General features: G+C 38.3%; 1 protein-coding gene across 1 annotated transcript; it reads left to right on the top strand.

The window, feature by feature from the left end:
* The first annotated feature begins 6,880 nt into the window (after nt 1–6,880).
* LOC136239846 (zinc finger MYM-type protein 1-like) lies at nt 6,881–8,506 on the top strand. The gene has a single exon (XM_066030597.1). The coding sequence runs from the start codon at nt 6,881–6,883 to the stop codon at nt 8,504–8,506; it is 1,626 nt and encodes a 541-aa protein (XP_065886669.1).
* Nucleotides 8,507–16,112: the final 7,606 nt, after the last annotated feature.

Genomic DNA, 16,112 nt, shown 5'->3' with positions numbered 1-16,112 from the left:
TAATCTCTCTGACTCACAGCATGAATCTCGAACTAAAGCAGCCGTTTCTTAGCATCACGTGATCACTCGTAAGGACAGGTATATCATAGCGTTGTTATGGTTATATTCACTTATGTTCAGCCACCAACCATCAACAGAAGCCATGTAAACAGAAAGTCTCTCATTGCCATTATTAAACTCATTGCACACACCTTATAGTTAGCTAATTAACTGACTTCACATTATTTTTTACTGACATACAATTATTATATATACTAAGTCTTTTTCATGCTGTAAAGTTACTGTTTGTATTCAGGTCATTATCTGTTATAATCAAAACAGAGCCTTGTCATAAAAACAGTCCTGCAGAAGTGGTGCTTAAATATGCGAAGAAAGCAAATCAGAATTACCAGGGCACACAGCAGCAAACAATTAATTATATAATAGCTATGTATACATTACGCAATATAATCCCTTTCTGTATGTGATTAATATCTGTTTGATCTTTTGTCCAAAAATCATGAACTATCGATCAAAATTGCACCTAAGCCGCAATGTCACGTCTTGAGTTGCAAACTTTTCACATACCCCAGACCCTCTAGAGGCGAAATCCTTTGCATTTAGGAGTGTGATTACACATTGCAGGTGAGTCTCCTGCCCTCTACATAATCTCACTCATTTTCATACCAATCTCACTCATTTTCACTTATGTTCTCACTCAAAATGATTTCCACCAGTTGAGAGCTCTGCAAGTAGTTACTTATAGTTTCTCAGCCTAGCCAAAGCACAAAACTACACGTACAGTACTTCCAATTACCTTACAGTACAGCATAGCATTTGTATCGTTTTGTACAGAAATAATTGTGCATTCTAAGTATCACATGTGCTGACAGTTGGCATTTATCACGTGTACGGCAGGTTCCTTCTTTAAATCTAAGCCAGCACACTTATATCACAATTCAATCTTCATAGAATAATCATTAGCATTTCTTGGCTTGCCACTCTTGACTTCTTTTACTGGGCGAAGGGCTGGCATAGTCTTGCATGGCCAGACCCACTCTTCACATGGCACTTATCGATTGATAATTATAAGTGCCTAGCTGGTATAGTTCAAATAGCAAAGTTGTTCTGACTCCATGAGCTTTTCAGGGTGGTAATGAAATACCTGGTTAACTTCATCACGCCACATCATATTGTGGGGGAGTGTATAAACAGTGGAATGGACTATTGGAATGGTGAAATACTGGAATGGTGGAATAGAATTTTTAAAAAAATTCAATATCAGTTTTTAAAGTACAACTCCTCCCCCCAAGTAAGCAAATAAACAGGGTTCACCTTAAAGTCAGCTCTTTTAGCATAATTCACCTCACCATAGACAAAGTTTACCAATGTAATGTACTGTAAAGTCAGTTATGAACATGTATAATAGCAGTTTATTGGGAATATCAAGATTACACTTCTCCTTGTTCCTAAATGATAAAAAGCTAGCTGATTACATGTATGCATCATTCACTGTATGATTATCAACTTTACCAGTTAGGCTCTGCATGGAGGGCAAGCACAAAAGGCAAAGCCTGTATGAGGTGTATACCACTAACCTAGGAGCCTAAGCAAAAATCTTTGGGTAAGGTGACTATCTCATAAGCGTTTACAATGAGCCTTTTCCACAATTATGAGAAAACAAAATTTAAGCCAAAGTTCGTTGTGGCAGTGCCACATTGCACGCTAAACCGAACCTTCATTAAGACAAATAGTTTCAGACAAGTAATAAAGTACCTGTGCCAAAAACAGCCCAGCTGTAAAAAAAGGCGAGGCCAAGAATGCACAAGTACATACATGTTCATGGAGTAACCAAAAGACATGATATTAAAATCTGGCCAAGAAAGCATTTACAGTACAGGCACTTTTGTGCATTCATTTTCTATATGTGACTGAATTTTGGAAAATCACACATATGGGCACGCGTGAAATAATTAGAATTTTCATTTTTAGTGGGTTGCTAATAAGAGCAGGGTACAGTTTTGAAAATATTTCAAGAATTTTCTTGTAATGTAACGTATTGAGAATGGCTTAAAACCATCAACAAGTAGATTTGTGCTATAAAGTTTGTGATTTGATCATTAAATATTTTAGGTGTCAAATGCGCCCATATGGGTGATTTTCCAAATTCGGTCACATATGCTTCACATTATCACATCCAGCTAGCTGTACATGTGCGCTTGCAATATAAACAATACTACTGAGATGATAAAAGATATTACACTGCATTGTTACCAAAATTAATGTAACTAAAAATTTACAATTGGTTTCTACTTGGCCATCTTTTTATTTTAATATACAGTGCAAAAAGATAGCCAAGTAGAAACCAATTGTAAATTTTTAGTTAAATTAATTTTGGTAACAATGCAGTGTAATATCTTTTATCATCTCAGTAGTATTGTTTATATTGCAAGCACACATGTACAGCTAGCTGGATGTGATAATGTGAAGCATATAGAAAATGAATGCACAAAAGTGCCTATACTGTAAATGCTTTCTTGGCCAGATTTTGATATCATGTCTTTTGGTTACTCCATGAACATGTACTTGTGCATTCTTGGCTTCGCCTTTTTTTACAGCTGGGCTGTTTTTGGCACAGGATATCACTACTTTTTGTTGACTAGAGAACATACAGCTAGGTATTATATTACATACACTGTAAATCCAGAAGTGTGAAGGTCACACTGTTGGTATGACTCCTGCGGTCGCTTAGTGCTATAGGAGACACTGCATGCATGCATGCATGCATGCATAATAACAGCTTCAGCAACAGATTAGCTAGCTAAATTAGTAGCAAAAGCTTCCAAGTTCAGTGTTTAGAAGCACTACTAAAAGTGACTTGCTCAGAGAAAATTCATTCAAACTGAAAATAATGTTCAAATTCCCACAAGGACTCACGTGATATCTCGCGTGATGTTTCACGTAAGATAAGAACCGGAAAAGTCGAGGCTACAGTCTTAACTGTTCTTGCTGAAGCAGTGGGTTGGTGATATAACTAGTGTAGTCGAAATCTGTGCGTGGCAAGTGGAGCCGAATCAGCTGCGAGTTGTTGCTGAACGTATGCCTCGGAATGGCCGACATGAAACCTGACGGCACTGAATGCATCACACTATTCTCCCAGCAAATTTCCCGGGTAAGTTCGTGTATAGTCGGCTATATAACTACCGTCGTATTTTTAGACATGAATCTCCCATGCCATACTGAGTAGCTTCCTGGGATTATATACTATGCTTGTGCATGCATGTAGGCCAGAGCATAGGCCAGAGCATAGGCCAGAGCAAGGGGGTGTCACTCGCTCAGGCTCTTGCTGTAGGTCGATCTGCGACCGTGGTCAAACTCTAAGTCAACGATCAAGGCCACAAAATAGCTCTTACAGTGGGTCAAGGGTCAAGACGATACGGAAGATTTGAAACCCACAATCGAAAACTATACGTAGCTACTATCAAGTTTACGGAATTATACGTAACTCACAAGAAGTAAGGATCTCCAAGATGTTTTATTGGTCCAACAGGTATTTCGCCGTAATTATAATGATTTTTCTCTCCCAGCTGCTGGTAGCACGCACTAAGAAAGTATCATACTAGGTTACAAGTGCAGGTGCGTATAGGAAAATAGAGAAATAAGTGGAGGTCGACCCCGGTGGAGGTCAAAAGTTCAACAAGAAATGCTCAAGTCACGATGATAAATGCTGCAAGTCAAAGGTCAAGGTGAAAATTGGTCAAGACTTTGACCGCGGTCGCAGATCTACCTACAGCGTGAGCCGATGTGACACCCCCTTGCCAGAGCCTCATAGCTGGCTTGTTCTAGCTGCGTGGGTCTGACCGCGAACAAGTTGAGCTGAACCCTGAGAAAACAGCTAAAACTGAAAAAGGATAGTTTCTCAACATTTCAACCAACCAAGATGGTTGGTGATGACAACAAAGATGTCAAGAGCAAACAAGTGCTTCCACCAACAGTTCAGGAAAGGTTAATAGGCTATATCCTATAATGTATGGTGAAAACTTTGGCTATAAATAATGTGTCAGGCATTTGAATGATTAGCGGGTAAGTCAATACTACAAATGAGTTAATATTTTTGAGGACTCAGCTCAATGCGTACATACAGTAGGCCGTAATTACTATGCATCAATTGATTGATGTGAGACAACCATGGACCCTACTATATAGTAACTGGGCAGATATATAGAGTTATGTATACTCTGATATAATTGTTGAGTGTTGTAGTTTGCCAATAGTCAAAGCTAAATTAACCATTTTAGACAGCTTTTTGTGATGTTGAAGGTGTCAGGCAAACTCCAGTTAGGGGCAGGCAATAAAAGATTATTTTTTAAAGGAGAGGAACATGCTTAGGCCTGCAAGGTACAGGCTTAATCTACTTACCCCAGTAGATGCACCATATTATATATAATGCACATATCAATGTATTGCCCTACTAACTAGAGTTGCACCGATAATCGGTTGAATAATCGGTAACAGCCGATATAAGGTGATTTTGCAAGTATCGGTATCGGCTACAAAGAGGAAGTTATTTGCCGATAACCTAAACCCACAATCAATCATTAACGACAGTAATAAACATGTTAAAAGAAAGCAGTGAATGCAGTGGTAAGTGGTAAACATTTATTTGCTGTACTTGTTTATAACTATTTAGGCTTGTTTATGTGTGAATAGTGTGGCTGCAAGGCTATAATAGGCTGTGTATATTTATCGGCCGCCCACGCAATCAACCAATCACTATTTGGAAAGGGTCTAAAATCCCACCAAAACTCCGTTTGAGAAGCTGACTTAGGTGTTTTATAACTACTTGGCTTTCATTTCCATGTAAGGGGTTAGTGGCACACTGGTAGCAAACATTGTAGAATTGGCCGCCCACGCAAGTAATTAAATTATTTCGACTAATGTTATACATGCACATAAACTTTAGATGATTTTTGCTCCTTCTCCCCTGACCTACAGAATAGAAGAATATCGGCATATCGGCTACAGGAATGAGTGAAACATCGATATCGGTAAAAGTGAAAATATGCATATCGGTGCAACACTACTACTAACCCCCCCTCCCCCTCGGGCATATATAGGGCTATAGTGGGCACAACCAAATTCCCCATGGTAGGACAAACCTATTGTGTCAAATCCCCACCATTGGCTCCAGTTGCAATGTGGGGGATTTGACATAGCGTAGACAAAATACTTGGGTGTTTAATGAATGATTGTCAAATGCCCCATATAGTGAAGCAGCAGTTTCATGTCAATTCGCCTTGTAAAGCCCCACTTACAGGCATTACATCCAAGGGGGGAACACATTGGTAGGTGCATAATGAGTTTACATGTTAAAATTTAGTCTGTCTTGCTTTTTTCATGCTTATAGCAGCTAATGTGCTTATTCTCAAACAATCAGGACTGGAAATACTACAAATTGTCTTCTATCAACTATCCATTCACTGCTAGTTTAATTAAAATTTCCTTTGCTGTTGTGTAACTTGTTTACCATTATGCTATAACCATTAGTCCCTCCTAGTTTATATGTCTCCTAGCAACAAAAATTGTTATGTCAACAATGTAGGTGAGAACCACAAAACAAGTCAAGTAATATATTCCAAAATTGGTCATCAACTGCTGCAGTATGCTGAATACATCTTAGAATGGCTATGTGGGATGCTCACTTTTGCAATAATCGTAATAGTGGAATTAAGTGTTTGTTGACATGTTAGTCTGACTACATGATTACATGGTTTTAGTTGCTGTGCCTTACCATACTGTATCCCTTTCTGTATATGCAGGGTGGATACTGATGTTGTGACTGTTGGCAGGTGAGTTTATGGTCAATGGACAAATCACGCAAATGGTGACTAAAAATTAATATGTGGTAGCTACCAAGACCCCACTACTATATTATGAACTCTTGGTGGTACTTCATAGCCAAACGCTAGTGTATCTGGCTTCTTGTGCTATTGTAGTCATTTTTTTTAATTTTATGGGATCATCAAATGTAATTGTTTACTATTACAGTATATTCATGCTATCATTAAAGAGTTTTGGTCTATAATTGTGGGTTACTGAAAGGTGATGCGCTGATGCTGGCTTTTTAAGTAAACACTGAAGTTTCACAGGCACTGAAGGGCTGGGGCGGGATTAAATACGTGCACGGGTAATGTAGCACATAGGCGTAGGAAGCGGGGGGGCCAGGGGGGCCATGGCCCCCCCAACAATTGGGAAGTTGAAATACAAGACCATGGTTGAAAAAGAAACAAATTTTCACTATCAATATGAAGGGACTAGCTGGTTAGCAATACAATATAATCGAAATATGCGTACATAACTAGCACTCACGAGTTTCCTTGGTTGCCTTATTCTGCAATGGCTTCGTCTCATTTTCGTTACGTGGCAACAAGCACCCCTAAAATTATTTTATGCATTATTTGGAATTGCTATAAATAGTGAGTAAATTTATGGAATTTGTGATGGAATCAACAGAAGAGCACCTAGAAGAGCAAGAGGTAACTGTTTGGTGTATATCTGATGGCTTGTTATTATTAAATTATATAAACAGGTGTGCTCTATCAAGCCACCAGCTGCCAAAAAATTTAAGCAGGGAACACTTTGTTTTGCTAGCAAACGTTCCAGTGGCAGCACAAATAATGAGCCTTCATCAAGTGTCAGGGGGAAGAGTTCCATTCCTAGTGATAGAAACATTGCTGATCAATTTACTGCTCAGCAAAGTAGCAGCACCACCACTACTACCACCACCAGCACCACCACCACCACTACCACCAGCAGCAGCACCACCACCACCACTACCACCAGCAGCAGCACCATCACCACTACCACCAGCAGCTGCACCACCACCAGCAGAGATGTTCAAATGAACAGCATGCCTACTTCTGTGGAAAAATGCTCAGCTAAATGTTGTGAGCTGTCATTAACTCCATTTCAACCCACTAATCCATCTGTGCTTAACAAGTTTCAGCAGCAACAAGGGAAGCGTTGTCGTAACTTTTCACCCAACTGGTATTCTACCTACTCGTGGTTGACATTATGCACCACCAAATGCAAAGCATTTTGTGTTTTGTGTCGATACTGTGCAAAAAGCAATCTATTGTGCTTTGCTAAAAAAGGAGATGATGCTTTTGTTAGTAACGGTTTTAATAACTGGAAGAAGGCTCTTGAAAGATTTTCACAACATTCTCAGTCTGATTTGCACAAAGAATCTATTTTAAAAATTCAGCTGATAAACCAAAAGGGTGTTGACACCCTCAACAATGAGCAAATTATGGTTTCACAGAGGAACCATCGACAAATGCTAATTAAGCAGCTATCATCACTGAAGTTCTTATTGAGGCAAGGCCTTGCAATTAAGGGGCATGATGAAATTCAGAGCAATCTTGTTCAATTATTGAACCTCAGAAGCAATGATTGCAGTGAATTAAACAATTGGATCAGAGAACGCAAGTATATGTCACCTGATATAGTGAATGATCAAATCAAATTGATAGCTGATAGTGTGCTAACAAACATTATAGCAGACATTAGAAAAGTGCACTGGTTTTCAATCATTGCCGATGAAGCTACGGATGTCAGTAACAAAGAGCAGTTAACTGTATGCATCAGATGGGTAGATGATGATTTTTGTATATATGAAGACCCAATCGAATTGATTCAACTCCCAAAAACTGATGCTGAAACAATCACTAGGGAGCTGAAAAGTTGTTTGGGTAAGCATGTTTTACCAATTGCTCAGTGTCGTGGCCAAGCATATGATGGTGCCAGCAACATGAGTGGTCACTTAAATGGTGTTGCTGCTAGAATTGAAAAGGATGTTCCAGCAGCTTTATACCTACATTGCTTTGCACACTGCACAAATTTGTGTTTGCAAGCAGTAGGTAGGAAATGTGTTGTAGTTAGGGATGCTCTAGATTTAGTTATGGAGATATCCCAGCTAATCAGATTCTCTCCAAAAAGATCAACACTTTTTTCGGATGTACAAAAAGAGCTTGGAGCTTGTTCTGTTTCATTGAAACCATTATGTCCTACACGATGGACTGTTCGTACTGCAGCTATATCTGCTGTTTTAAGTAATTATTCCAACTTATTAGCTGCTTTAGAACAAATAAATGCTGAAACTCATGATGACTATGGTCGAAAAGCTGGAGGTTACCTTGCTCAGATGGATAAATTTAGTACCTTTTTTGGACTGAAACTAGCTCATTTAATTTTTTCAGGAACAGAACAGCTCTCTTTAACATTACAAGGTAAGGACACCACTATCCAAGAAGCTGTCAATGCTACTGAGTTAGCTGTAAAATATTTGACAAGGCTAAGGTCTGATAGTACTTTTGTTGACTTTTACTCTAAAACAGTAGAAGAGGCTAAAGAATTAACTTCTGACCCTGTTTTACCCAGATATAGAAGACCCCCTCATCGGATTGATGATGGAGAAGCTCCTGTACTGTTTTCTGACCCTAAAAGCTACAGTATTTTGAAATATTAGATCTGCTTGTTAATGAACTTAAGCGAAGATTTCAACAAAAACGAGGATTACCTGTAATGTCAGTCTTAGAGAAAACCTTACTAGACTCTGCAAATGGCAAATTTTGTGCTTTAGAATTACCAGAAGAATTTGATATAATTATACAACAGTGACCTTGATTTATCTCGATTGAAAATTCAACTGACAATGTTGCCTGATTTGATTACAACACATAATACTAACAGTAAGGTGCCAATAAAAAAAGTGACCAATGTAAGAACTATCTGTGATATCATCAATGAACCTGGGAAAGTAATGTTCTCAGAAGTAATAAAGCTTTTAAAAATCTTCTACACTCTACCTGTGACAACTTCAACTGCAGAGAGAAGTTTTTCTGCACTGAGACGATTGAAGACCTTCTTGCGTAGCACGATGTCTCAATCTAGATTAAACCACACATTCATTACATTTATACATAAAGAGCGTACAGATAGTGTTGATGAGAAAGACATTGCTAAGACATTTATATCAGCTAATGATAAAAGAAGAAAATATTTTGGAAATGTTTAACAATAGTAAATGAAACTATCACTATCAGTTGAAGAAATCACTATCAGTATCACTATCAGTAAATGAAACTATCACTATCAGTAAATGAAACTATCACTGAAAAAATTTTATTTTTAACTGTCTGCATGAGGTACAGTAAAACGATTAACCATGTTACTACAAAGACTATGAAACATTCAGTCATATGCAAGTAAATTTCCAAAAGACATGTACATCCCGGGGGCACATGGCCTTAGACCCCCTATAACTGAGTTGAATACATATACAAATAAGTCTAATTTGTTTGACTGAAAATTGCTCCAGATCCTATCCATGTGCATATAAATTTCAAAATTTTCCTGGGGGAGCATGCCCCCAGACCCCCTAGACTGCAGCTGCTTCGCAGCTGACTGATCCTCAATCAACAGCATGCAGTCCATCTCAATAAGTATAACAATATACAATTACTGTGACCCCCAGTACTTTATATAGCTCATGGCCCCCCCAACTTGAAGATGCTTCCTACGCCTATGTTAAGCAGTAAGTTACTTCCAACTATATCACTACATCGGGTATGAAACAGCTGGCTATAGCTATGTACGGCCCTGCATGGGCCGGAGTCACGCTATAACGAGTCAGTGGAGGCATACCGTGGCGAATTTAAAACAAGTCAGTGACTGGACTCACCATTAAACCAACAGTTGACTGCACAATGAAATCAGCCAGCTCGCTATGGCTAACCGCTTCCACACTGTTTGGATTTGGGAATTGAGGCGGGCGCCTCACATCTCGACGTCATGGCGGCAAGTTTGAATCTTCAAAGAGCACAAAAGCGGTCTCATAAACCAACGAACAACTCTTAGCGAAATTAAATGTACAGATACATTGTGCAAAAAGCCCCTGATAGCCGCAGCCTTTTTACAATACGACTTCATGGTTGAAAGAAAATCGCTACAATGGGATGCGATGACGAAGAAAATGAAAAAAAGAACGAAGCACATTTGAATATAATTCATGCATTGTAAATGGGTGGGCGATGGAACAAACTACAACAATTCGCCTGACTTTTCGTGTAGTAGTTACTCATATACAAAGGTTACATGCCCTTGGTTTCAAGGCGGAATCTTTTAGTAAGGCTGAGATTTCGCCATGCGGATTTTAAAAGATTGCGTAATCAATCCCTCATGTAAATGACTCACAGTAGTGGTCGCGTGTTTATTGTTTTGTGGGCGCGCGCTTTGTGCTTCTTGGCCTCGCGACTCACTACCGTGAGTCTTGATTGAGTTATAAGCCATATAAGTGTCGTGGTGAGGAAAAGTATGCTAAGTAAGCTGACTTCAGTGGGGAATCCTATTTATTTGCTTACTTAAGGGGAAGAGTTGTACTTATTTGGATGTAAAACTGATGTTGAACTTTAATCCATTCTACCATTCCAGTATTCCACCATAATCCAGTAGTCCATTCCACTGTTTATACACTCCCATATTGCGGACTGCAATGGTCAACAGAGAAAGGAATTTGCTAACAACCGCAAAATGACGTGGTGTAATGAAAGTTGACCAGGTGTTTCATTATCACCCTGAAAAAGCTCAGGGTGTCAGAACAACTTTGCTACTAAGTGTAAGAAGTGCTGTTACAGCTATTAGCAGACATGCCAACTGTCACACATTAGACGTGAGTCTCACTCTTTGGCTAGTAATCTCATGCTCTCACGCCTAACCCTCTGTTTCTCACTCTTTCAGCTTAATTTCTCACACCTGATCTGCTTCATCATTAGCCCTGTGCTTAAAATTGGACACTCCTGTGCTTATTTATGTACTTTGAGCAAGTAGCGACCTTTTTTTGTTCTTTACTACCAAAGATCCTGGAACTGCACTTTTGAGTCTAGTCCACATTGCTGGTAGTGTTTGAGGTCTCACTCCGTTGAGAGGTTGGCATCTCTACTTTTAGCCTTGACTAACGCTACAGCAAAGCCCAAAGGAGCTCACACTAGGCCTGAGCCTATTATGCTCAAAATTTTACCTATTATTCTTTCCAGAATTTCCCAAAAAACTCTCTTATTATTCTTTTTATTATTCTTGTATCCAGCCTATTATTCCATAATTATTCTCATTCAGTATATATCTGTGGCTATATAGCTAGACACTTAGTTTTTAAGATACTTCTGTAAGTAGTTTTGTCCGAATTATTAGTAGCCATATATGAAGCATTCCACTTTACATATCATTTTTCTATCCATAATAGTTACAGCAGACTTAGAATAGCTACCTACAGTAATAATTCAAGTGTATTAAATTATTAGTGTATTATAATAATATGCTGTAACTACTGTATAGCTACTAAGTTAGATAGATAATAATACTCAAACACTTGAAGAAGATACACTGGTATAAGATGTACAAGTTTCAGAATTGCAGATAATCATGCAGTTAAATCCCTGATGCTGGCTGCAGAATGTCAACATGAAACGATCTGACTGCTTTATTAGAGTATTTGAGCGTTCTATTAGAGTATATCGATCTTTTAGAGGCTTTTCAGCTCCTTTCAGCCAGCACTCCTGTCAGCTTTATATCATTTGTAGTAGCTTAACTCTTTCTTCTGGGTAATCAGGAAGAGACACGCCCCCTAATTTCACCGATTATTCCCGTGGTCGTCCGATTATTCTAAAAATTATGCCTCTAACCATCCTATTATTCCGGAATTATTCTCACGAAATTGGGGACCTATTATTCTCAAGATTATGCCGTAGGCGCAGGCCTAGCTCACACAACAGAATATCCTGTAATTTTGTGGTTGTACGGCTTCTTTAGTATACGGAGCTGCTGCCAATAGTGTAATGGAGGTATAGGGTGGTTGGCGATCTGTAGAATACAGGCTTATTGATAGGTCATGGACACGCGAAAGCTTAAGGACTCAGTAAGCATGGCTATATAGCTTTTAGAGCGAAAAGGTGAATAACTTTTGCTGTACATAAGTGAAAATAGCTATGAAGATGAACAAAACGACAAATTTCAGTTTTGTCCCAAATACGCATATTGTTTCCTTTTCATTTGATACTTACTAGTGGACCAATACTAATAGCAAATAACCACCAGAAGGTTGTTTTAAGTTGGAGGATGCTGTCCAATGTGGTTTTTAGGCGTGCGTTCTAGTTATTAGAGTTTTTGCAAAAAACATGGGGCTATCCCTATTTATAAACCCACTATCGTGGTTCATGATATTCTAATAGAGCACTTTAATAGAACATTCACAACAAAATAATGGACATTGGTGAATCAAGACACGCAGTGTGTCGTGCGGCCCAAGAAGCCGGCGCGCCACACCGTGAGTATATTGACAAGAAGAAAGAAAACACGATTTTCACACCAATGTAGCTCTGTGATCCCTTATCCGATTGGAACCAAATTTGCTACAGAAGTTCCGGCCAGGTAGGGGAGTCTACATACCAAATTTGATGAGCATCGCTCCAGAACTTTCCGAGATATGAGCAACCAAAATTTCATTATTTCTTTGTTTTTTTTTCTCTTGTTCTTCTTGATTTCGCACACTTTGCAAAATCCGCCATAAAACACGAATGTGTGCTCCAAACGGACTGAACTTTGGCACACTTAAAGGGCTCATTACAGTGGATCTCAGTACCACATTTGGTGGGAATCCAATGAACATTCAAGGAGTTATGATCGATTATTCGCGTAAAATAAGGTCGAAGGTCTGTCACGCCCACAGGGTAAACCCCTTGGAGGAATGAGCTGAAAATTGCTATGTAGATGGAGTAACCATAGTAGGAGTGCCTCTATGTGGTTTGAAAAAAATCAAGATTAAGACCATGGAGATATGACACAATACCCAACCTGTGTCACAATTATGCAATTTATTTTTATGTTAGTTTTCACGCCTACCAGGCAAACCACTTAGAGCAATGAGCTATGTAGCTGGAATAATCATCATAGAAAGTACTTGCAGTAGTACAAAAGAATTGGATTACATACCACTTAGTTATAATTTGAAAGTGAAATACGTTATTGACAAAAACCTTAAATGGACACAGCATATCAACACGATCACTGCCAAAGCAAATTCAGTAAGAGGCCTTTTACAATGAAATTTAGCAAAATGTCCTGCAACAGTCAAATGTCACTGCTATAATACTTTTGTTCGCCCAATTCTAGAATATGCCTGCACAGTGTGGTCTCCATACCATGAACAGAACATCCACAAAATAGAAATGGTACAGAGAAGGGCAGCAAGATTTGTTGTGATAGGACAGCTAGTGTTACAGAAACGTTGAACAGTTTGCAATGGCACATACTAGAGAAACGGAGGAATGATTTGAGAATTCAACTGATATATAAAGTAGTAAATGATATGATGGATAATAATGTACAAGAACAGCTAACACCAAGTACCACCATAACTAGAGGACACCATCTAAGATTCCAACAAGAGTAGATGCCTATAAGAACTACTTTTTTCCTTTCACTATAAAATTATGGAATAAACTTGATGGTCACATTGTCCAAGCCTCAACACTTGATTTATTTAATAATCATATAAATTTATAAGTAAATAATGTAATATGTATGATTATACTCTTTGATTGAGTTTGTACATTAAAATAATATAATAATAATAATAATAATAATTACATGTAGCAAAAGATACTCTAATAGAACAGTGACCATATTAGAGCATTCAACTGCCGAGATACTCTAATAGAACAGTCACCATGCAGCTACAGATAAATCGCTCTAGTGATTCAGACCATTACAAGCCACCCTGTAGGGAGATCAGCTTGAAATCAATTCACCCTGTAGAGTTCAGCACAAACAAATCACCTTGTACAGAGTTCAGCTACAAGCAATTAAATCACCCTGTGGAGAAAGCTCAGCTAGAAACAAGTTATCCTGTAGAGAGATCAGCTAAAAACAAATCACCCTGTAGAGAGTTCAGCAACTTCAGCTAGTAAAAACTCACCCTGTAGAGAGATCAGCTACAAGCAAGTCACCCTGTAAAGAGTCCAGCTACAAACAAGTCACCCTAGTGAAATCAGATAAAAGCAATTCACTCTGTAGAAAGATCAGCTACAAACAAGTCACCATGTAGAGAGTTCAGCTACAAACAAACCACCCTAGAAAGTTCAGCCACAAACAAATCATGATAACCCTGTAGAGAGAGCTCAGCTACAAACAAATTACCCTGTAGAAAATTCAGCTACAAACAAATCACCCTATAGATAGATCAGCTAGAAACAAGTTGCCTTGTAGAGAAATCAGCTAGAAACAGGTCACCCTATAAAGAAATCAGCTACAAACAAAATAACCCTGTAGTCAGGGGTGTACCGAGGGGGGTTTCCAGGGGTTTCAGGAAACCCCTTTGGATTTTACACACTTCTTGAAACATTAAGAAATTAAAACTTCAGGTTTCCTGAATCTGAAATCTATCATGGAACAGGGCATATTTTGAATTTTTATCTTAGTTAAATAATAGTTTACACATGATAGCAACACCTATAGGCGGCTATAGCATTATTCTGAATTATGATTTTGGTGAAAAGATCGAGATACTCTAATAGAGCAGTCAGGTAATATAAACTGCTCTAATATAACAGTCACTCAGCTGTGGTGGAAAGCCCTTTTCAAAATTCCTGTGTACGCCCCTGAGTCTGTAGAGACTTCAGTTACAAACAAATCACCTTGTAAAAGTTCAACTACAAACAGATAGAGTTCAGCTAGAAACAAGCCAGCCTGTAGAGAGAATCCTGTAGAGATTTCAGCTGAAAGTAAATCACCCTGTAGAGAGTTCAGCTGCAAGCAAATCACCCTGTAGAGAGTTCAGCTACATTTTATGTCACCTAGTAGAGAGATCAGCTGCAAACAAGGTATCCTGTAGGGAATAATTTGCATGTAAAAATATCACTTGTATATTTACTGATAAATCAAAAATAGTTAAAGTATTAAAAATCTGCTTTAAAACTTTTTCATCTTCCTGTGGTAAAGGAAAAAAAGATAGGTTAAAACCGGCTTTGGGGTATACAAATATAAAAAGAAGTGATATCTACTCCAAAACAGCCCAGCTGTAAAAAAGAGTGCAACCCCCAAAAAGGCTATTGTGAAAAAAGATGTGAAATCAAAGGTGGTGGCCAAGAAATGGCTGTGATGGTAGGTTAATGGCAAAAATTTTAATAACAATTCAGGTGAATTTGGTGCCAAATCCTAGGGAAACTTGGAGGAGGCTACACAAATTCACCCGAATTGTCGTTCTTAAAACTTTTACCATCACAGCCATTTCTTGGCCGCCACCTTGGATTTCACATCTTTTTTCACCATAGCCTTTTTGGAGTGCGCAATCTTTTTTTACAGCTTGGCTGTTTTGGATTAGATATTATACACATAGGACTAACTAGCAGCTAGCTAAATCTTGTGTTTTTCATTTCAATAGATTGGATCACAACAATTTCTGACCAGTAATAAACCACAATTAACATTTAGGGAAACATGCATATTGAAATCTGCCAGCATGACAAAATTGTGTAAGAAGCATAAGCCTTAGTGCACAGCAGGTTAAACATCCTGACACTCACAAATACAGATGTTACAATAGTTATGGATACTATAGTACTGTATACTGTACTCCAATATATACATGCTAAGTAATTTTCTATACATTGCTATAATTATATAATTTATCAAGTCATTAAGTCTAAGTCCTTGAAATTATGTAAGATAATCCTAAGGCTGCAGCACATGTTGCTGTCAGACCTTCAGTGCTAGTCACTGTAAAGTGTTAATAATAATTATATATCATACCTTGGATACACAGAAACTACAATGAAAACATTAAAATCCCAAAATTTTTAGCTAAACACTGTCACCTGAAAAATGTGACTTAACAGGACTCTTTGCAAGTAAAGCGCAAATTTCACAAAAACTCTACCTCACACACAAACCTTACTATAATGTTATACAGTGCATAATAATTTGTTCACACTATGTGCATTAAGAATTAAATGTACAAATTATGTATTCTCTGTAGCAACACAGCATGGCAAGCAATAGGTGACAACATGGTTTAGTGGTGG

The sequence above is a fragment of the Dysidea avara genome, chromosome 12 (genome assembly GCF_963678975.1).
Source record: "Dysidea avara chromosome 12, odDysAvar1.4, whole genome shotgun sequence".
Taxonomy (NCBI): domain Eukaryota; kingdom Metazoa; phylum Porifera; class Demospongiae; order Dictyoceratida; family Dysideidae; genus Dysidea; species Dysidea avara.
Note: the sequence above shows the minus strand (reverse complement) of the source record. Positions and strands in the feature narration are given on the sequence as shown.